Consider the following 21009-nt stretch of genomic DNA (forward strand, 5'->3'; position numbering starts at 1 on the left):
GATATCCGATGTTCCGGATATCCGAAGAGTTACGGATCGGATCGGATCGAAAAATCGAATATTCGTAAGACACGGATCGGATCACGGATATCCTTAAAATTCCGGATATCCGCTCCGTGCCCACCCCTAAGTAAAGATGTATATCATTCATATACTAGTGTTGGTTTCTTTACAATTAATTCCGATGATAATTTTAGACCAAGTTCCGCATTTTGTCTACAGTAACTATATATGTTTTGTGCTTATCGATTTTAACACAGCTGTGATGATTGATGAACCATGTGTTTATACTGAAAAATGGTATTAGTAAAAAGGCCATGTCTGTCTATGTTAGTATTGGTCCATAATGTTCATTCACAATTCCGATAACTTCGATGTACGAATCAAAAAAGATGCACCACCATTCTAGACAAATGGTGTATATGCATGCATTGTATTGAACGTACGTATGTTAATTTGGTGGTAGAATGTATCCTATAATTCAACGGCAAGTAATCATTTTATTCATGCATGTATTTTTCAAAGAATTTGAAATACTGGATTTGTATATTCCCATTAATTTGCCTTATCTTCAATATGCCAACTTAAAAGGAGTCTACGACGACGACATTGACTGTGTGGAATATTTTCTATTACGTTGATGCATGCAAATAATGTCAATTCATAAAAGATTTATTCTTAGGTTCACTCCCTAAGGAATCAAATATTTTTTTATTTAATATCTTTTTAAAAAGGAAATAAAAACTTATTAAATTATATTATGTTTTTAAAATAAATAACTAAAATAAATAAAGATAGTAGTAATTGAAGAAAAAGAATTAAAAAAAAATTCAAAACTATGATTCATCCAAACAGTTTAGAGTTTACCCAAAGGTTCCAGATTTTCCAAGGATTTAGGGTTTAGGGTTTAGTATTTAGGGTTTAGGATTTAGTATTTTGGGTTTAGAATTTTTATTAAAAAAAAATTTTGCAACTACAAATGTTTTTATTTTTTTTAGTTATTTATTTGAAAATATATATAATTTAACAATATTTTGTTTCCTTTTTTAAAATATATTAAATATGAAATACTTGAGTCTTATTAATTGGTGAACTTAAAAGTTCATCCTACTCTAAGGAGTGAACTCAAGAATAACTCTTCGTAAAACCATCACACGATTTCCCCCTTTTTCTCTCACATTTTCATCAATTACGAATGAAAATTATGATGGTTGATTGGATGGACTCCGAAAGCAAATGTGTAACCACCAAACCAATGTATATTTTATAGGCCCAGCCCAGAAAATTCTAGGACCCAACAAACTTGTTAGGAATTCATGTTGCCATTACAAATGATAGCTAGCTTAGTCATGGTTTCAAATAGCGATAATTTCGATCGTGATGTTGATGGACATAGAAACAGACTGCTTGTAACCAGTAATTAACCTAGCGTACGACATTACGAGTGTTTTAAGTAGCTAAAGTAACTAATCAAATTTTTACCCAAAAAAGTAAATAATCAAATCAGAAACGTGCATGCTAGATTAATCACTAATCTGAGTAATTAATTACATGACTAGTTGAATCATCGAGCTAGTTGATCGATTATGGTCAAATCCAAACGGTTTATTATCTTCTCGTGTCTTATTAACCACCTGGTTTAATTTTTTTTGTTCTTGGTTAAGGGCAAAGAGAGATTCTAAAACCCACAAAAAGTAGGTTTCTAGATGTGTAAAAGAACATTTCTAGAAATTATAAGGAGTTTATACTCGCTTGATTGTTTGTGTATTAATTAGTCCATGGGGTTGGACATTTGACCGCAAAACAAGCTTCAAAGCCTTTGACGCTTATCTTACATTCTCGTCACATATTACGTGTGATTGATCAATAATAACTCGATGGGATCATTCCTTAGCTGTCTATTTTAATCCTCCTAGTATTTCTTAACCTAATTTCCAAGATAACCAATGTCCCATTATATGACTACCAAGAAGGAAATAGTATTGACCATAAAATTAAAATAAATTAGTTAATTGAAAAGTCACGAACTTATTGTTTCTAGGTGGCTAATTCTGTTCATACAAAAGGAAAACTAATCCTCAAAGTTTGACCAATACTTCGGAGAATATGGGAAGAAAAACTAATTAAAGCTAACACGAGGATGGAAACTTTAAAAAATCGAGTAACAGTTAGTATTTTTCTTTATATAAAAGTTCCACAAAGCCAATCAGATTAGTCTGTATTTTTGGCTTTTCTTTGCATAATTGTATATTTTATCAAATGATGCGATACAAAAGGAATATTAACACGTTATCTCGTTGTTGGGTATTTCGTTTTACTAACAATGATGCTGAAGATCGATAAAGTTAAGAGATAAGCTGATCATCTAGGAATCTATCGCACTAAACGATACAATTTTCAACGTCAAATTATTATTTTGTCTTGAACAGTAAACTAGATTTTAATTTAGAGGAAGAAATGTCAAAGTAAGTCGAAGTGTATACAGTAGGACCCCTGAAGCGTGATGTGCTGCATCAACTCAATTTTATTATTATAAGTTGCATGTATTTTATCGAAACCAAAAATACAGGTTTCTCTTGGACACACAAAACAAATAGATACGTTGTATCTAGAAGATATACCAAGTCGGTGATCTTCGGTCCACTGTTTTCAAATCTTAAAGTTTAGATAGTATCTTATAAATATCTTTATCCAGCATGGAAAGCTTTTATTTACAGTGAAAAGGTTTCACATATGATCAACGTAGTGCAGGTCAATTGGTTAGGTTACGAGTAATATCTCTTGCATCTGAAAATAAGGAAATGGTCTAGAAGGTTCCAAAAGATTTGGTGCCGTTTCAATTCATCATGATGGAGGAAATCAAGAAGGACTATTATATCATGAGTCGTCAGCTAACTGGATCCAACCCCTCGTAATCTTTATCGTGCTGGATTATGCCAAAACTAATTATCAGATTATCTCATTAATTAAGAATACATATGGAAGAAAAAACATCATATAAAAAAAAATGTACAGAGCCGTGGATTATATATCGATTTAAAAAAACTGAACACTGACACTAATTTGATGCTGCTGTTAAATTGGTGTTAAAATTTTATTCAATCGAACATTTAGATATATTAAGGTTTTTTTTTTCAATTAAAAAATCTGCATATGTAATGGAGTCTCTTAATTAACATCGCTAATTTGTAGTTGAAGATATGTACAGTATAATTGTAATTAAAGATACAAATATTAATCGAAACCACTAATTATATAACACAGCTTGTAAAAAATGTCAGTGAATTTTTTTGGTAAAATATAAAGAACCTTTCTATGCTGATATTAAAAAAAGATTTTATATCATCTTATCTAAATACTTACAGAAATTCAATTCATATAAAATTACCAAACACTGGTCCACTCTAGTATCAGATTTACCATTAATCATAGCTTATCCGGGTTATTATTATTGTATCTATCCGTCGGCACTCCGTCCCCAGGTTTCTCGAGCAGAAATCATATTTTTTTAATAACAAGACAAAAAAACAATCTGAAGAAAGAGCCTTTCGTGTTTCTTCTTTTCATAATATAAGAAGACATACTCTCATCTCTTGTCCCTTCACTTCTTCTCTCTCTCTCTCTCTCTCTCTCTCTCACTCTAGTCTCTACAAGCTCTATGCCTCAAGTCGATCTTGAAGCCTTTGTTTGCTCCGTTGGCTCCGACACGAAGATAGCATGTGAGTCCACCTTCGTTGATGACTCGGAAAGTACTCGTCCTTACTACAACAACAACTACGCCGCGAGTAGTCCGACTGATTTCCCGCCGGAATCTTACTTCTTGTCCAAAGATGCTCAGCTCGAGTGGCTCACCGACAACGCCTTCTTCGACCGTAAAGAATCGCATAGAGGAAACTCATCAGTGAATATCAAATCCAACCCCAGCTCGAACCCTAGCTCTCAACGGTACTCCTCCAAAGCGTCGATCATCGGTTTGCCAAAGCCGCAGAACACGTGTTTATACGAGGCGAAGCAGCGGAGAAACGTCGGTAAAACTGATAAGAACCGTGTCTTCTTGAAACGGGTCGGGTCAAGAACGAAGAGGGATCTTTCGCTACTGGAGCCTTCTTCTCCTAAAGTCTCGTGCATGGGGAGAGTGAGATCCAAAAGAGAACGTAGCCGTCGTCAAAATTCGGTTCGACCGGAGAAGCCAAACCGGGTCAAGAAACCCGGGTTCTTGGCGAGTTTCAGAGCCATCTTCCGTATAGGAGGTGGCTGCAAACACGCGTCATCTAATGGGACACACGAGGACATCATGAGCCGGCTTCCGACGGGAGACGTTGAACCGGTGGCTCCCGGTTTGGGTGGGATGACCCGGTTCGCTTCCGGGAGAAGAGGGGATTTGTTAGGTGGTTGTTGACGTGTCGACAAGTGTAATGTTTAGTGATTGGTTGGTTTTGGTAGGACCGGCTTTAACTGTGTTGTTGTGTGTGTTTGAAATATCGTTGGCGCTGACGCGGCAAAGTGGTGAACGTTCTTCAGGAACACGGCAACGCGATGGCGGTGATTCTTACCCCACCACCAACCACACTTTGTATTTGTTCATGTACATTTTTTCACATTATAATCATTGATATTTCTTTTTTTTTTTGAATCGTAAATTGTTATAGAAATACATTTTGTATTTATGCATTAGTTAAAGCATACGTCTACCATTACGAGACTAAAATGGTAATTTCGGTTATATTATTAGAACGAAGGAAGTCAAATTAGCAATGAAATAGTTGATGGAAAATATTCAACATCTTGTGAAGTTGTAGATTTTTCTTTTTCTCATTCCAATCATTGATGTGTACATTATTTTCTTTGAGAAATAATCCAAATATCTAGTTGATTAACTATTGTGATTGCAATTAAGAGGGCAATGATCCAATGGACAATCAGACCACTAGACTAATATTTTTCCTATGTTCGAAACGCTTATTTTTTATATCCAATAATGATATTAACACCATTTTCCTTTCTCACACATATGAAATATAATTTAATTATTTTATTCAAATATTTTTATTTAATTCATTTGGTAAAACAAAATAGTTTAGTTAAGTTATAAAATCTCAATCTTATAATTACAAGAAAAAAAATCTAAAACGTTAACCTCTTAAGATCAAGCTTTCTGAAAATATCAACTGTAAACATGATTAAGACTAAACACAAGCCCTATGATTCTCAAAAAAAAAAACACAAGCCCTATGATTACGTATACCGAAAGTGACAATGACATGACTTGCTGTTTCCTCTGAAAGCAATTCTCCGAGTTGATTCCACCTGCAACTTGCAAACCGCCTAGAATTCCACGTCTTGTACACATTGATTAAATGAAAAAAGCTTTACACTAATATCCATATTCATAATTCACCTCAAAGGCATACCGGGATAAGCATCTTCTTTGTATGTCGAACGAGAAGAACGTCTTACTATAGAGCTGGGAAGATGGAGTTTACAACACTGCAATGAATGGGTATGTGAAGTTTTTTTACCAAGAGGATAGGAAATGAAAGAGCAAAGGTAAGTAGATGTATGCACAATCATCCTCATCAATGGTTACTGCAGGAGCTTTAAACTCAATATGGCTTTGGATATGTTGAGATGAAGGGGAAAGGTTGTGCTTAGAATATAGTTAGCTTCAAAACTCTGATCAGAGGGTTCTTGAGTCAGGTGTAAAAACGGCTTTATGAGATGATTGAGTAATGTGGATCTATCAAAAGCAATCTAGGTTCTCTTTATGGTGACATTTATTTATAAATTTAAGATATGGAAGGGAAAACAAGTGTAGTAAATAACAGATGTAAACTACATCATTGCATTAAACTAAACATTAAGATAACAGCAAGCCGATACTAAGCTTGTCAGGTCCTCATGACGGCAAATGTATAAACCATATGTAACTAGAGGCAAAAAGCATACAAAGATACTTAAAAAAAATAAAAATCCCCAGCAATGGATCGAAAAGAACAAGATACGTGGAGAAAGTGTTACATTAGCAATTGTCATAATCAATCGTCTTTCACATGGTCGGTCCCATGTTTAACAATGCAATTTTGTTCTCTCTCTCACGTATATATTTTTCTACAGTTCATAATTAAAGAGACTTTGTGTTTTATTTTTCAGTCAAAGAAACATAACATAACCAATCATCATAATATATCTCTATAATAACAAAAACCTATTCAAGTCACAGCACAAAAGCTAACGCATAAACACACCCACACACAATTCTTGATCATACATCAAAACATCTTGCTGTATCCCCCAAAGAGACAACGTCGCTCTGCAGCGTGCAGAATAGTGTGATCATATCTCAGGCTTATCAGACTCTAGGATAGCGAGAGCTACCTTTCTTCTTCAAGAACTCTGGAATCTCAACCGAACCTCCTTCTCTGAAAGAGGAAGAAGGTCTTCTCGTAGTAGCTCCAGTCGAGGCGGTATCTGCTTGTGCCATCTGACCCGCCCTTCCTTCTCCTTCTTCTTGTCGTTTGAAACCAGTTGCTATCAGTGTTATGCTCACCTTGTACCAAACAAACAATCAATCTCTACATCTCCAGAGGCCATATATGTTTGTAAAAGACAAAAGGACATACTTGACCGGTGAGAGATGGATCTACAACAGCGCCAAATATGAGATTAGCAGTTGGATCAACAAGATCATATATAACTTCCGCAGCTGCATTTACCTACAAGAACACCACAGTCTATGAGATACCAAATGATTCACACTGAGATAAGAAACAAATATGAGAGAGAGTGAAAGACCTCGAACAATGTCAAGTCGGTTCCACCAGTGATGTTCCAAACGATCCCAGTGGCTCTCTCAATGCCAATATCTAGCAAAGGTGACTGTATTGCGTTCAGCGCTGCATCTCTTGCTCTGCTCTTTCCTGCTTGATCACAAAGATTCAGCTCGCTCATAAGATTACATAGTGGTTATGAAACTATGCAGAGACCAAAGCTTACCTGTTGCAGTTCCTATCCCCATCAAAGAAGAACCTGCATTCGCCATTATAGCTCTCACATCAGCAAAGTCCACATTCACCAAACCAGGAATCTGTTAAAAAGACAAAAACTATTAAACCATTTGCCATAAACACACAAAAACAACCACAAGAAAAGCCATTTACCGTAATGATATCAGATATGCCACGAACACCCTGACGAAGTATATCATCAGCTAGATTAAAAGCCTCCGTCACAGGAGTAGACTGAGAGACAGCCGTAAGCAGCTTATCATTCGGAATCACAATGAGCGTGTCAACATTGTCTCTCAGAGAAGCAAGCCCTTCTTGAGCCTGCACTGCTCTTCTCCTTCCCTCAAAGGAGAAAGGCGTCGTGGCTATACCAACAGTCAAGATCCCCATGGCTTTAGCGATTCCTGCAATCACTGGAGCTGCTCCAGTACCAGTCCCACCTCCCATTCCAGCCTATAAGATTAACCAAAGAACATTAAACCAGTGACATTAATATTACAAGCAAATCAGTACATACCGTGACAAAGACCATGTCTGAACCATAAAGAGCCTCTTCGATAGCTACTTTGCTCTCTTGAGCAGCGTTCATACCGATCTCAGGGTTCCCTCCAGCGCCCAAACCTCTGGTCAGCTCCTTACCGATCTGCAACCGATTCTCAGACAAAACAGGAGACATCCTCATAGCTTGGATGTCAGTGTTCACAATCCAGAACTCAACTCCCATCATCTCGCTCTCTATCATACGGTTCACAGCGTTTGACCCACCTCCTCCCACGCCTATAACTTTGATCCTCGCCTCGTTGTAGCCGCTAGGAGCAGAAGGCTCACCGAAGTCCTCATCGACAGGAACCACGGAAGTAGTTTCTTTCCTCGGGTTGGATACTGTGTTGGCTCCTCCTTCGCCTCTGAGCATTGAGATCTCGGGGTGGAGGTTCAAGAAAGGGTCTTGGCTATGGGAATGCCTTTGAGAGTTTCTGATGGGAAGAGAAGGTTCGGGTCTCTGAGAAGAAGCAAGAAAGACTCGGTTTTTCTTAGTCTCGGTGGTTTTAAAGGAGGTTAAAGACGATGATGATGATGATGATGCATTCTTTCTAAGAACAGTGAGGAGACGTGAATCACAAGGAGCAAAACACGGTGAAACGTAAGACGCCATGTCGAAACGAAACCCACTTCAAACCCCAAAGTTTCCCACTGATTGTGTTTCTCCTTTTACCTAAACAAGAAGTGAATGAAACAGAGGTTGGTTCTCTCAATTAAGAGCTGTCGCAATCAAAACTAGATAACACTACAAACCCACTTATCTAACCTAGTTCATCATTTCTTTGAGAGTTAAAAAAGTATATAAAGGACGAAACTTTAGCTCGGAAAAAACTGAAATTTATAAGAAATTCGAGATGGGTATTGAGAAATTTGCAGCATTTACATGGAAAGAAACAGGAAAGTTTCAATTTTTAGGGATGGGAAACGAGAGAGATACCTGAAGAGAGTGTGTGCGCGAATTGAAGGAAGAGGAGAGAAGAGAAAGGAGCTTATGGAATTGAAACCCCGAGGACGGAGAGGAGGGTTTTGGTGTTTTCTGCCTAAATATCTCCTCCTTTCACCAAAAATAAAAATAAAATAAATAAACTCAATTAAAATTGAAAATGATTTTCTTCTTATAATATCACTGTTCAGAGTTAAATCTACTCTATTAAAATAGAGTCCTAAATTTTATCTACCATAAAAGTTCTTATTTAAGTTTTGGTCTGTTTGAAATTTGTTAGTGTGTTACATAATTTATGGATCATATCAAATTAATTAAAATTAATCATAGATGGTACAATTAAAGATTTTTTGATTTTTTGAGATAACGTTAAAGGTCATTTACCTTCCTCCCCGCACGTTCAAAAAAAAATCTTGTGGGCTTAATGTACATTTTGATCAAACCAAAACGGTTAGAACTAATGGGCCAATTCTTTACCAACAATTATAATTTTCTGAAAACTATATGGTTCATCGTGTAACAATTATGCTTCAGTTGTGTGCTAAATTTAAGTATTTATCACACAATTGTCTAATTATTTCATATATATGTCAAAAATATAAAAGAAATGTATGTTATATTCACATCTTAAATTATAAAGAGGATATATATACGAAAAAATAATACCCATAAAAATATATTAAAATTATATAATTTAATCTCGGTTTATTTAAATTAACCATATATTTAAAACATATTAAACTATATCTTGATTTTTCCCCCAACTTATTATATTAAGAGTATATCCATAAAATATTTGAGCGGAATATGTTGATAATATATATTTAATAACATATAAATATATTTATAAGAAAATAAATTAACAATCACATTTTTATTATCAAATATTATAAAAGAAACATCTAACATTATACGGAAAAAGATCACTATGTACAACATTGAAAATCTCTGAACACAAAAAAACACTTTGCAAACAATATTATGTAATAGCATCACAATTCGATATATCTTTAAAACTTACCCATCTATAATCATAAAAATAATACAAATATATCATGTACCACTAATAATTATTTTAAAATAAACAGAACAATATCCGCGCTGCCCAGCGCGGATTAAAATCTAGTTATGTTGTTAAGACGGGGTTAAAAATGAATATATTTTAAATTGGTTTGTTTAGTACAATATTGTTTTCCTACTTAGTATTATATGTGTATAATTATTATTTTTCTAGTGTTTGATTGTTTTTCATATTTTAGTGTGTATGTATCCTCTATTTTGGTTTTAAAATGTATATCATATTTTTGACTTTACCATGCAACATTATAATATGAAAGAGAGTTTTACATTATAGATCCTCAAAGTACCATATTTCTTAGTGCATTTCGTAGTGGCCAATCATAATTTAAATCAGTATTTCAACTTATAACTTTTAAGAGAAAAACTCAATCTTATGAAAGATAACCAGGTAAACTCATTCTATACCATATGGTTGACAAAAAAAAAAAAAAATAATGAATATCATTGACTTTTGGACTAAGAGTAGTGGTCACAATTCAGTACTCACCGAAAGAAGATGCAAACTAAAACAGATACTTGGGAAGGATGAAGGATTGTATCTGAAACTAGTAACAGAACATTTGCTATATTAATACTCCAAAGATTCATAACGTTGAAACAGAGAATCACTTTCTTGTTGACATGGAACATAAGTAAAGAAGATTTCAGATTGTGTACCACCTACCAACACAGAAAAACATCAAGGTAAAGATTTGTTTATCTCTATGCCTCATGACAAAACAAAACCAACTAGTCTTCTTTGTCTCCTACTGTTTGTTTGTTTGTTCAGAGCGGACAACTTGGATTCCTCACCAATGTCCGCAACCTCCCGATTGCTTTCGGTAACTTTGGTTGTGCTCTCGTCTTCAAACTCTCAAAATACTGCAACCATATAAACCAACAACAACTTTAATCTCACCAAGGCACGATACATATGTTCCAAGAAATGCATAAACTCATAATAGCTTGAATGCATGTTAACCTGTTGCTTCCTTTTCCTCTCCAACTCCCCCTGATGTAAACAAAAGAAAGGCTAATTGTTACACTCCTAATCATAACACAACAAAGAGTCTTTAACCACATTAAAGATCAATTATACCAATGCATGTTTTAGCTGAGCGTTCTCTTCTTTCAACTGGTTCAGTTCTGCTTCCAACTCCACTGTATATGCCTTCATAAACCCCCAAAAAAACAACAACGATTAATTAGTTCTCCACTAAAATGAAGATTCATAGTCATTTAAAACTAACCTGCTTTCTTGCTCTAGACCTAGCAGCAGACTCACGGTTCTTGATCATCCTCCTCTGCCTTCTCTCAACTACCTTCTCTACCGGACCATCAACTACTCTCTTCCTTCCCCTTAACCCTCCCATATCAACTCCATACTGTCCTCCTCCTATGTTATCCACTTGTCCATGTCCTAACCCGTCTGAAGACACCGGACTTAACGGTCCCACCATCGCCATTTGCTGTCCACTTGCTCCAAACCCACCACCACCACCGCCATAGCAAACACCTGGTTGAACAGGTGGTGCCTGATGATTGTACCCTCCTCCTCCTGTTCCTTGAAACACGCCGTAGAGCTGTTGCTGCTGCGTAGACGCAGCAGGTATAACACTAGATGGGGTCGGGTTCAGAATAGGTTTAGGGTTAGTGGGATGTTCTCTAACCACACCAGCCTTCACCAAGAAATCCTCAAGCGTCATCTCCCCAAATGTTGGTTGCCTAGCCGCACTCTCACCACCACCACCGCCTTTATGAGCATTGTTCTGACCCTTACTACTACTATTACTACCTCCATTTCTATCTCCACCGCCACTACCTCCTCCTTTATGTATCTCAGACCAAACCTCATCAACAGTCTTCCTACAAAGCGGAGCTGGAAGTGTCAACGAGCCTTGTCGTGGAAGACTCTTCTGCTTCGCTATCCCTGGCCTCTTATTATCCCTTTGGTTACCTGAAGAACCACCACCAAAGGCTCCACTCTCACCTCCACCATTGTTGTTGTTGTTGAAATCGTTACGACTCGGCGGAACGGAGTGAGAAGCTGCGACTGTTGCGGCTGATTGATGATTGTTATTGTTATTCTCCTCAGCGTTCCAAATAGAGACGAGAAACTCGTCCATGTTCATGGACCCGAAGTTCTTGCCGTTCTCACAGAGAGCGTGTTGGAACTCGTCTAGGGTCAATGAGTAGATTGATGACTGTCTTCCCAATGAAGTAAACGGATGATTCTCTCCACCTCCTCCATTTTGTACTTCTCGCTCAGGCATCATCTTTGTCTCTCTACCTACCATTTACCAGCTGCATATAACACAGCATCAAGATTATTATGATTTATGAATCTGCCACCTCATCTGGATTCTATAAAACGGTGTATTCATATTACATAATCAGAGTCACTGTTTTTAAACTTATGTAATGAAAAGTTACTGCAATGAATAAAAGATAAATTTAGTTGTGAACGGGTAAGGTAGTGGTGATTTACAGATGCGAAGCATTTAAAATGTTTACAGGGAAAAAGAAGAATCAAATGGTATTGAAGTCGGCCCACTTGAAAACAAAGCAGAACGGTCCTTATCGTGACAGCGACAAGCGATACCAAATTTAGCAATGAACAAAACTAATAATTACTCAGTTCAATAAAGGTTCCACTTCCAAAAGAGGAAAGTATCATACCCCACTCGTTTTCCCTTAAAGCGAACTTATCAACAACATATACTTCATATTGTTATGAAACGTTGTTATCTTCTGTGGAACTTATTCCGGCTGTGCAAAAACAGTTTAGAGTTTAATCTTTTATCTTAATATCACTCTATTACAGAGGACCACTTCCTTTCATGTTTTACCCAACTTATACATAGAAATATATTATAACTTGAAGGTCTGCAAATATTTAAACAGACTGTTTGTCAAAGTAGATCGGACAACAGATCATGATTAGAGTTGAAGATGAAACGAAAACAATTAAACAACAAATTTACTATGGAATAACATCTTAGAAACAAGCAACTATACAAGTCAAAAAAATATAAAAAGTCTCTATTAAATCATCCAAAAAGACATATTCCTCAAAATCTTGAAAAAAATAAATAACAATTGTTGTAGCTGGACAAAAACCTGAAAATTAAATGTCTTCCAGAAACTGTAGCTTTGTGCTCCTTTTACTTCACATAGATTCAAACCCGCCGGAGAAATTTAACTGAAAAGTTTTGGAGCTTTTTTTGTATTGGTGTTGAAAAGGGGGAGAGATCATTCGATCAAAAGATAAAATGTTAAGAGGAAAGCGGTAAGAGAGAGTTAAGATGATGTATTTATGTTCACCGTGAGTGTCTACATCTTTTGTCCAAAGTTATCTCTGTAAAGATTTCAAAGACATGCAAACTTAGAAAAGTCCAGGTCCAAGCCCGTGATCAGAGGCTAAAAATCGGCTCGGCAGTGTCCGACACGTGTTGTACACGTGTACATTTCTGTTTCTTGGAGTGTCGTCTCAATGGTTAGACACGTGTGACTCTCTGCTACAAAATGTATAGTATAACAAAAATATCTGGATTCATTCGTAAGAATAGCACCGTAGCACGTGAGAAACTGAATTCCATGATTCTATTATCCTGATTTATAAAAATAAAAAAAAATTGGAAAAAGAATATACGACCTGCCGGAATCGAACCAGCGACCTAAAGATCACAGCAACTACTACAGTCTTCCGCTCTACCAACTGAGCTAAGGTCGGATGTTGAGAAAAGTACCTATTGCTCGTATTTGATGTATCGTTTCTCGTTGTGGGCTATTGTTTTGCATCGGAAATACGAGTATTCATTATGGGCCCTTACTTGGATCACTTTCTCGATAAACAAATGAAACCATAAACACACTTTCCTTAATATCGTACAACAATAACATTTAATCTCTGAACTGGTGGCAAAATGATTAGTGGATTTTGACATGAGGATCATTACAGATTTGTATGTAGTACAGGTTATAGTAGAGCTGCGAAGGCATTGTGGCGCCTGCAAGGCTGCAACTATCTGATACATGGACAAGGACGGTCTTACAAAAGCTTCATCTCTAGGAACACTATGCTCTTGGTAAGCCAAATTGTCTTCCTTCTCTGAACTTAATTCATGGTGATGCGACCAATGGACTATCAGGAGAGCCACGTAACTTTGGAGGAGAAGGCTGGATTGTCTGATAAAGTGAATAAGTAAAGTCTCTTGAGACCAAATCTGTTAAAGTAAATCATTAAATTCATCGTCTAATTGTCAAGAATCTAATCACCATGTCCCAATTCTTGAACAAGATTCTTGATTTTTTGTTTAACTGTTCCATGCTTTTTCTACCTCGCTAAAATAAAAAAAAACTAAGATAAACTAATGGAGAATTCAAAATGTATGAGGAGAAAAATTAAAACCTAGGGAGCGCGAGCTCGTGGAATCTGTTGATCATTAGTAAGGCCTTATTGGCAAAGAGGAGAGAAGCAGGCAAAGTTGGTGGAAAGTGAGAATAGAGAGGGTAGGTCTAATTAAACCAGGTTACTTGTAAACTTTTGGAAAAGTTGGTCGTTTCTTGTTTGTTTGGTTAATCTGTAATAGGAAGTGATTAATCCACGTAATCCGTTGATTAACATAGCACCATTAGAGAAAAATATTTACCATCATGCAACCAAAAACATCATACCGGAAAGAGCATCATGCTGAAGCACTAACGTTGTGTTTCTAAAATACACTCAAAATATATCGTTTTGCTCCAAACATATTCCGAAAATTCAAATTGTTTTTCGAACCGTTGTTTATTCATGACGATTGCTCATTAAAATACATTTATATATAGCAACCGTTTGCATGGTAAACATATAATAATATCTCCAAAGTGCTAAAAATTTCCCAACAAAGATAGTTGTAGGTTCGTTGAGGACCGTTCCACTAACCCATCTTCTCGTCTAATCACCTTTATAAATACTTATCAACCACATACTCAAATCCAAACCACAACGCTTTTCCTAAACCGGACACTAGTTAGAATCGGACATGACAGGTAACGCCGGTTTAGTTAACCTGAAAACTGAGGAAGAGAAACAAGAAGCAAATGTACCTAAGCAATGCCGTGGCGAGGAAGCTAGTGAAGAAGACGGCGAGGAGGAGGATGACTTGTTCGAGATAAACCTAGATTCCGTGAGTGATGCGCGGTCGTCTGATTGTCTGAGATTTCCGGCCAGGACAGGCAGTGTTTTACTGGCGAACTGTCTATTACCAGCTGCAGACATATCGGGTGCCGTGCCGGCAACGTCAAGGGCTTGGAGTCATATGGTTGGGTTTAGAGGGTTTCTCTATGTTGAAAAACTAGGGACTGAGAGTAAGAAGCTTAACTATTTTTGAAAAGAAAAATAGGAATTATGTATATTGTACTTGTTATGTATTTATTTACATGAAATCATCTTTGTATATAAGTCTTGATTCACAAAACTATCAATCTTTTTTAATAGAAAAAAGGTTTCAAAAAAAAAAAAAAAAAAAAAAAACTATCAATATTTTTCTTTAAATCAAAACACAACGAGAAGAGAGAAGAGACAATAGATCAAGAAACAAGCGTAAGAGATCAACCCACGATGCTCCTCTCCACCATCAGCTAAAGACACAACCAAACCAGAACAAGCCCTCGAAGACCACAACACAAACACACCCGCAACCACAAACCTAACAACAACAACCCCATCTCCCTCCCGCGGCACGAACAACAACGACACCGCAGAGAAAACCACCAACGGAAGCAAACAATACCCAACCAAACTCGTACACGTGTGCAGACCCAAGTTCCCGCTCCTCCTCCCCGCGAGCATGTTAAAAACCGCGTAGAGAAAAACAGACGAGGCCACGATCCATCCGAGTATAACACCGAACTGGATCTTCCCGGCGAAGAGCTGGAATAGGCAGAGCGCGAGGTAGAGGAAGATCGGCCCGGAGAGATCCGACGAGTCCTCGTGGACGGTCCGGTTGGTTCGGAACGGGTTGAGGATCGATCGAGTCTTGCTCCAGATTTGCTCCGGGTGGATCCCGAGCTCGTCGAGGAGAGGCTCCTCCTCGTCTTTCGAAGAGGATGAGTAGCCTCCTCCTCTGCTGTTGTTGAACATAGTGCCGGTGAAGGTGTTACAGAGAGAGAAGAAGAGAAGCGTATGAAAGAAGAAGGTGTCTGAGGGTAGTTTCGTCAGTCTGTAGAGTAATATATTTGAATGTGACGAAATGCTATACACTAAAGCCTTTTCGCATTGGCTTGTTGACGTACATCACGTTTCGGAAATTACTATAGTGTCCTTCCTTAAAGTAACACTTTTAAAAGACCCAATGGATCTCACCGGCCCAGTAAATATCGATAGACGTTGAGGTATCTGTTAAACACTGTTGTTGTACTTCTTTTATATCATTGTCACTACTCAATACACATCCACCTAAAAAAACATTTTCAACACTTAACCACATAATTTCGTTTACATCACAAATTTCTTAACTAACATAAGTACAAAACTATGACACAAATAAAAAACTATATTATTATAAAAGTATTAGATTTTAAAAAAACGTAAACAAATGAAAATGTAGAATATAAAATGGATATAGAAGATATAAAGATACTTGTTGTTACAAGTTACAACGTAGTCCCAAAATCAACCAAATCCTAAAGAACCAAACCCCACATGAAAAGGCAAAAAAAAAAAATCGACTTAGCATGTAAATGGAAACAAAAGTAAAATATCCCTGAGAAGATAGACAGAGAGACACATTTGCTTATGTCCTTTTTGTAGTTAATAAATTAGAAGAACCCATAATTTTAAAATAAGATAAAACAACATGAGAACTAGTTGATAATTAATAACAATACTACAACTAACCACTACTCTTAAGTCTTATTTTCTTACATTACACCCAAAAAAAAAGATATAAAAAGATGGGTTCTTCTAATTAAGCAGGGTCATGATGGTTTTCTCAGCCTACCAAATCCCATTCTTGTCCTAAGAGTTTTTGTTGCATCATGATTGTCCAGAAGCAGAGCTTGACGAAGTGAGGTTGCTGTTGCTTCCATGATTTGATCCATTAGGGTTCTTGGTTTTGGAGAGTTTCTGTTTGAGTTCTAAGAGAAGTTGTTGATTCTCCTGGTTCAGAATCTGAGCTTTCTTCCTCAACCTTTCGTTCTCCTTTATTATGTAACAATTTTGCAGGTACAGCTTCGAGTTTAGCTTCTCCATTTCGATAGACCTTGCCCTGTCTTTTTTTTAATAATAAAAGAGAGAAAACATGAAATTACGTTAAAACCAAAAAGAAGAAGAAGATTTGAGTTATTAAAACTCTCTGTTATGATTATTGTTGAAGTAAAATCATTGCAGTACCACATGGGCTGTGCAGCCTCACACGTTTAATGTGGAATTACAATAAGCAAACATCATGAAGGCATTTATTTCGTTTTCAACCAAAAATGTCAATTTTTCTTATAGAAGTAAACAATGATCAAACAGAAAAACAATCATGCTCTTTGTGGTTGCGAGAATAGAAAAGATAAAGCCAGCACAACCATTAAAACAAAGTATAAAGTAATGATGATGCAGTAAGTATAATGATGAAGTTCCAAAACTAAAATACAGAACGCATTTTTTTTTTTTGTAACACTTTTTTTTTGTAACACTCAGAACGCATTTAGACAAGAAAAAAAAGAAGAAACAGACCCAAATAAACAAGGTACGAGTAAAAACAGAGCCAATGATCTTTATTGGAACATGGAAAAGGAGAAAGAGAGTTTCGAAATTACAATGAAAAAACAAAAAAAAAAGGTTTATTCGGGTTGGCTCTGCCTGAAAGAGAAGGCTAAAACTTTCGAGTTTTCCCATCGATTTAAAGTTAGTTAAAAAAACAAAAAAATATAGTTGGGTGATCATGTAAATGATACTCACGTTGCTTGTACGTGAGGGGAGGTATGTTTTCTAAGGAGAAAGAGATTACCTTTAGGTTAGAGTGCTGGAACCGAATGAAGAAGTGAAAGTGGGTTTATTTGTTTTGTAGGGAGAGAGATTCGTTGTATGGAAAGTATAGAGACAAAGAGAACAAAATGAAGATAGTGTCTCTTATATAGAGCCACAAAAAGCAAGGGAGAGAAAGAGAAGTGGGTCATGCCCCTCTCTCCTGACACAACAATCATGCTTTGTGTTGTGGTTTTGCATAAATGGCGGCCGAATTCGCAGCTCTCAATATATTTTGTTTTTGTTTCTTTTCTACATGCTTTAACTTTGTGAAGGAAAAAGTAGGGAAACGATTTGTGTTGCGTCATGTGAATGATGATCGAAAGAGGAGAGTAGAGAAATAAAGAAAATTGCATAAGACTCCCAACTAGTTTGAGGTGCTTTTGTTATCAACAATAAGCTTGACACTTTTAATGAAACTCAAAATTATAATGTTAAAAAAAAATTATATTGTTAGTAAAACAATAAGAACGGTTCTTTCTTACCCTAGAGTTACATTTAATATGTAGACCGGCTTGGGTTTAATACTAAGATGGGAGAAGGGGTAATTTGTAGTGAGTAAAGTAACCAAAGAAGGGCTGAAACGAGTTATTGAATGAAAATGATGATGAAGAGGAGGGTGATAGGCCGTCGTCGTCCCTCAAAGATTCGCAATGATGGTTGGAGATAGGTTCGAAGCATCATCACTCATTATTCAATTTTCAGTTTGGACCATTTTCATTGCTCTCTTTACTTCTTCCATTTCCCGGTTCGGTCAATATTGGTTTACTCTGTGTTATGAGTGTGTTACAGCGTGAAATATTTATCATATACTTGTTTACAAGGTGAATCTGTTTTTACTTTTACGGGCTCTTTTCATCATTACATCATACAGAATTACAGATTCACTAACCATCGTCCCTCGTGGACCTTAATATGATAAGTACTAAGGGATTTAGATAACTCCTATTATAATATTGATAAAGATATACTTTGTATCTATCTCCTTATGTTTAGGAGATCTCGTGTGTATATAAGAAGCCTATTGGCTATACAGATCAATAACACAAACTATTACTTCTATCTTCTCTCGTTATATGGCATCAGAGCCTCAAGATTTTTTGACCTAAAATTTTTTTCTCTCTTCCGTGTCCCTCACGCAAACATGGCAGAAACTACATCTACTTTATCTTCTTCGTCAAGTCCGGCGATTATTACCTCGTCCACTCCGGCGATTACTTCAGAAACTCCGGTTTTTTCTCCTTACTATCTACATCCGTCTGATAACCCTGGAGCTCTTATTACCTTTGTTTTGCTTCGCGGTGACAACTATACGGAATGGTCCACTGAATTATCTAACTCCATTCAAGCAAAACGGAAGTTTGGATTTCTCAATGGATCGATATCCAAACCAACCGATGAACCTGACCTCTCGCGTTGGCTTGCAACCAACTCTATGCTTGTTGGTTGGATCCGAACTTCCATTGATCCTAAAATACGGTCAACTGTCACTTTTGTTCCTGACGCTCAGAAACTATGGGAGACCCTGCAGCGCCGTTTCTCTGTTAGCAACGGTGTTCGTATTCATCAGCTACGTGACGCGATTGGGGCGTGTCAACAGAATGGCCAGACTGTCATAGATTACTACGGACGACTTACTAAGCTATGGGAAGAGCTTGACAACCTTAACACAAAACGTTCCTGTACGTGTGAAGCAGCTTCAGACATTGAGAAAGAACGAGAAGAGATCCGAGTTCACAAATTTTTGTTTGGTCTCGATGAGTCTCGCTTCCGAACTATACGGTCTCAGATCATTGATGAGGATCCTCTACCTGACATGAACAATGTCTACTCACGGATTGTGCGAGAAGAGCAGCATAACAATTCAGCTCGTACTACTGATTTGAAGAACGACGCCATTGGATTTTCTGTCCAGACCGAGTCACCGAAGCAAGAACAATCCACATCTACAATGGTGGCCCCTAGAAGTCGTGATCCAAATAGACTCTGTACTCACTGTTCTCGCAAAGGTCATGACCACACTGAATGTTTTCTACTTCACGGGTATCCTGAGTGGTGGTACGATTTGCAGAAGGCATCTGGATCAAACTACTCTAGTCAACGAGGACGTGGTGGACGGTTCTCTTCTACTGGAAACAGAGGACGCGGTCGTAGCAACTCTAACCGACAATGACCAATAACGCGACTTCTGCATCATCTTCTACCAACCTCAACAACGATCAGATCGCACAGCTCATCCAACTACTCCAGACATCTCAGCAACGTTCCAATATTTCTACAGAAAAACTGGCGGGTAAACCACAATTCACCGATGTGATCATTGATACCGGTGCTTCGCACCATATGACAGGGAATCTGTCGTTACTAACTGATGTTGTTGATATACTCCCATCATCGATCAAGTTCCCTGATGGACGATATTCTAAAGCACAGAAGAAGGGCACTATTATGCTTAGTCGTGACTATCATTTGACTGACGTTTTATATGTTCCTGATTTCAACTGCACATTGATTTCAGTATCTTGCTTACTTAAACAAACTGGTTGCATAGCTATATTTACAGATACTTTGTGTGTGTTGCAGGACCGTTTTACGAAGACCCTGATTGGAACGGGTGAAGAACGTGGGGGAGTTTATTATTTTACTGGAGTCACGGCTGCAAGTGTCCACCGAACTGTGTTGAAAAACTCTTCTACATCAGAACTCTGGCATCGAAGGCTTGGACATCCATCTTTTCGTGTTTTGTCTTCTCTACCGTTTTTAGATAAATTGGTGTTTGATTCTGAGCAAGCTGCGTCTTGTGAGATCTGTTTTCGAGCTAAACAAACTCGTTGTGTTTTTCCTGATAGTTCTAATAAAGCTTATTCTCCGTTTTCGTTAATTCATTGTGATGTTTGGGGTCCTTATCGCATTCCCACTTCTTGTGGAGCTAGATATTTCTTGACTATCGTTGACGATTACTCTAGAGCTGTTTGGATCTATCTCATGCTTGAGAAATCAGAAGTCTCTGGCCTTATCCAACAGTTCGTTGCTCTCTGCAGGCGCCAGTTTGATAGGAATGTTCAAAAGATTCGAACTGATAACGGTTCTGAATTCTTGTGTCTGGCGTCTTATTTCAGAAAGCAGGGCATTGAGCATCAAACTTCTTGTGTTGACACACCTCAACAAAACGGTCGTGTCGAACGCAAGCATCGCCACATCCTTAATATTGCACGAGCCTGTCTCTTCCAAGCTCGGTTACCAGCTACCTTCTGGGGTGAAAGCATATTGACTGCAGCTCATTTAATCAATCATACGCCATCCCAGGTCCTCCACGGTAAATCACCATATGAACTGCTCTTTAACAAAACACCAGACTATGATCAGTTGCGTGTATTCAGATGCTTGTGTTATGCACATAGGCGAGCCAGAAACAAAGACAAATTCGGTGATCGCAGCAGGAAGTGTCTCTTTGTTGGTTA

At 37.3% G+C, this 21009-nt stretch overlaps 5 protein-coding genes across 6 annotated transcripts; 2 read left to right on the forward strand and 3 right to left on the reverse strand.

The window, feature by feature from the left end:
* The first annotated feature begins 3594 nt into the window (after positions 1-3594).
* Positions 3595-4629, forward strand: LOC108849860 (uncharacterized). Its single transcript, XM_018623473.2, has one exon. The coding sequence runs from the start codon at positions 3659-3661 to the stop codon at positions 4397-4399; it is 741 nt and encodes a 246-aa protein (XP_018478975.1). The 5' UTR covers positions 3595-3658; the 3' UTR covers positions 4400-4629.
* A 1527-nt stretch (positions 4630-6156) lies between these two features.
* Positions 6157-8606, reverse strand: LOC108848235 (cell division protein FtsZ homolog 2-1, chloroplastic). Its single transcript, XM_018621545.2, has 7 exons — positions 8482-8606; positions 7522-8217; positions 7158-7457; positions 6994-7084; positions 6793-6917; positions 6621-6713; positions 6157-6547 (listed from the first exon to the last, which is right to left on the reverse strand). The coding sequence occupies exons 2-7, from the start codon at positions 8155-8157 to the stop codon at positions 6350-6352; spliced, it is 1443 nt and encodes a 480-aa protein (XP_018477047.1). The 5' UTR covers positions 8158-8217; positions 8482-8606; the 3' UTR covers positions 6157-6349.
* A 1501-nt stretch (positions 8607-10107) lies between these two features.
* Positions 10108-12915, reverse strand: LOC108854019 (protein ABSCISIC ACID-INSENSITIVE 5). Of its 2 annotated transcripts, XM_018627505.1 has the most exons (5): positions 12667-12915; positions 10797-11850; positions 10646-10717; positions 10529-10558; positions 10108-10428 (listed from the first exon to the last, which is right to left on the reverse strand). In XM_018627505.1, the coding sequence occupies exons 2-5, from the start codon at positions 11841-11843 to the stop codon at positions 10333-10335; spliced, it is 1245 nt and encodes a 414-aa protein (XP_018483007.1). In that variant the 5' UTR covers positions 11844-11850; positions 12667-12915; the 3' UTR covers positions 10108-10332. The 2 variants fall into 2 exon arrangements, with proteins under 2 accessions (XP_018483007.1, XP_018483008.1); XM_018627506.2 differs by having other exon boundaries at positions 10797-12915.
* Positions 12916-14302: 1387 nt separating this feature from the next.
* Positions 14303-15096, forward strand: LOC108852362 (uncharacterized). The gene has a single exon (XM_018625857.2). It carries the CDS (start codon positions 14574-14576, stop codon positions 14919-14921), a length of 348 nt encoding a protein of 115 aa, XP_018481359.2. The 5' UTR covers positions 14303-14573; the 3' UTR covers positions 14922-15096.
* Positions 15032-15817, reverse strand: LOC108852361 (uncharacterized; the record flags this gene model as incomplete). The annotated part of the gene is made up of 1 exon (XM_018625856.2): positions 15032-15817. A coding segment is annotated over one exon (732 nt), but the record flags the coding sequence as incomplete, so codon positions are not given.
* Between the last annotated feature and the right edge of the window lie 5192 nt (positions 15818-21009).

This window comes from Raphanus sativus, chromosome 4, assembly GCF_000801105.2.
Source record: "Raphanus sativus cultivar WK10039 chromosome 4, ASM80110v3, whole genome shotgun sequence".
NCBI classification, from domain to species: domain Eukaryota; kingdom Viridiplantae; phylum Streptophyta; class Magnoliopsida; order Brassicales; family Brassicaceae; genus Raphanus; species Raphanus sativus.

Bases quoted from the DNA above. Each gene is read 5' to 3' on its own strand.
- LOC108849860 (XM_018623473.2), top strand. From the start codon at position 3,659: ATGCCTCAAGTCGATCTTGAAGCCTTTGTTTGCTCCGTTGGCTCCGAC.
- LOC108848235 (XM_018621545.2), bottom strand. From the start codon at position 8,157: ATGGCGTCTTACGTTTCACCGTGTTTTGCTCCTTGTGATTCACGTCTC. The intron at 7,458-7,521 runs GTATGTACTGAT...TTAATCTTATAG, and splicing joins CAGACATGGTCTTTGTCACG to GCTGGAATGGGAGGTGGGAC. The intron at 6,548-6,620 runs GTATGTCCTTTT...GTTTGGTACAAG, and splicing joins ATCCATCTCTCACCGGTCAA to GTGAGCATAACACTGATAGC.
- LOC108854019 (XM_018627505.1), bottom strand. From the start codon at position 11,843: ATGGTAGGTAGAGAGACAAAGATGATGCCTGAGCGAGAAGTACAAAAT. The intron at 10,718-10,796 runs GTTAGTTTTAAA...GGGTTTATGAAG, and splicing joins GGTCTAGAGCAAGAAAGCAG to GCATATACAGTGGAGTTGGA. The intron at 10,429-10,528 runs GTTAACATGCAT...ATATGGTTGCAG, and splicing joins AGAGGAAAAGGAAGCAACAG to TATTTTGAGAGTTTGAAGAC.
- LOC108852362 (XM_018625857.2), top strand. From the start codon at position 14,574: ATGACAGGTAACGCCGGTTTAGTTAACCTGAAAACTGAGGAAGAGAAA.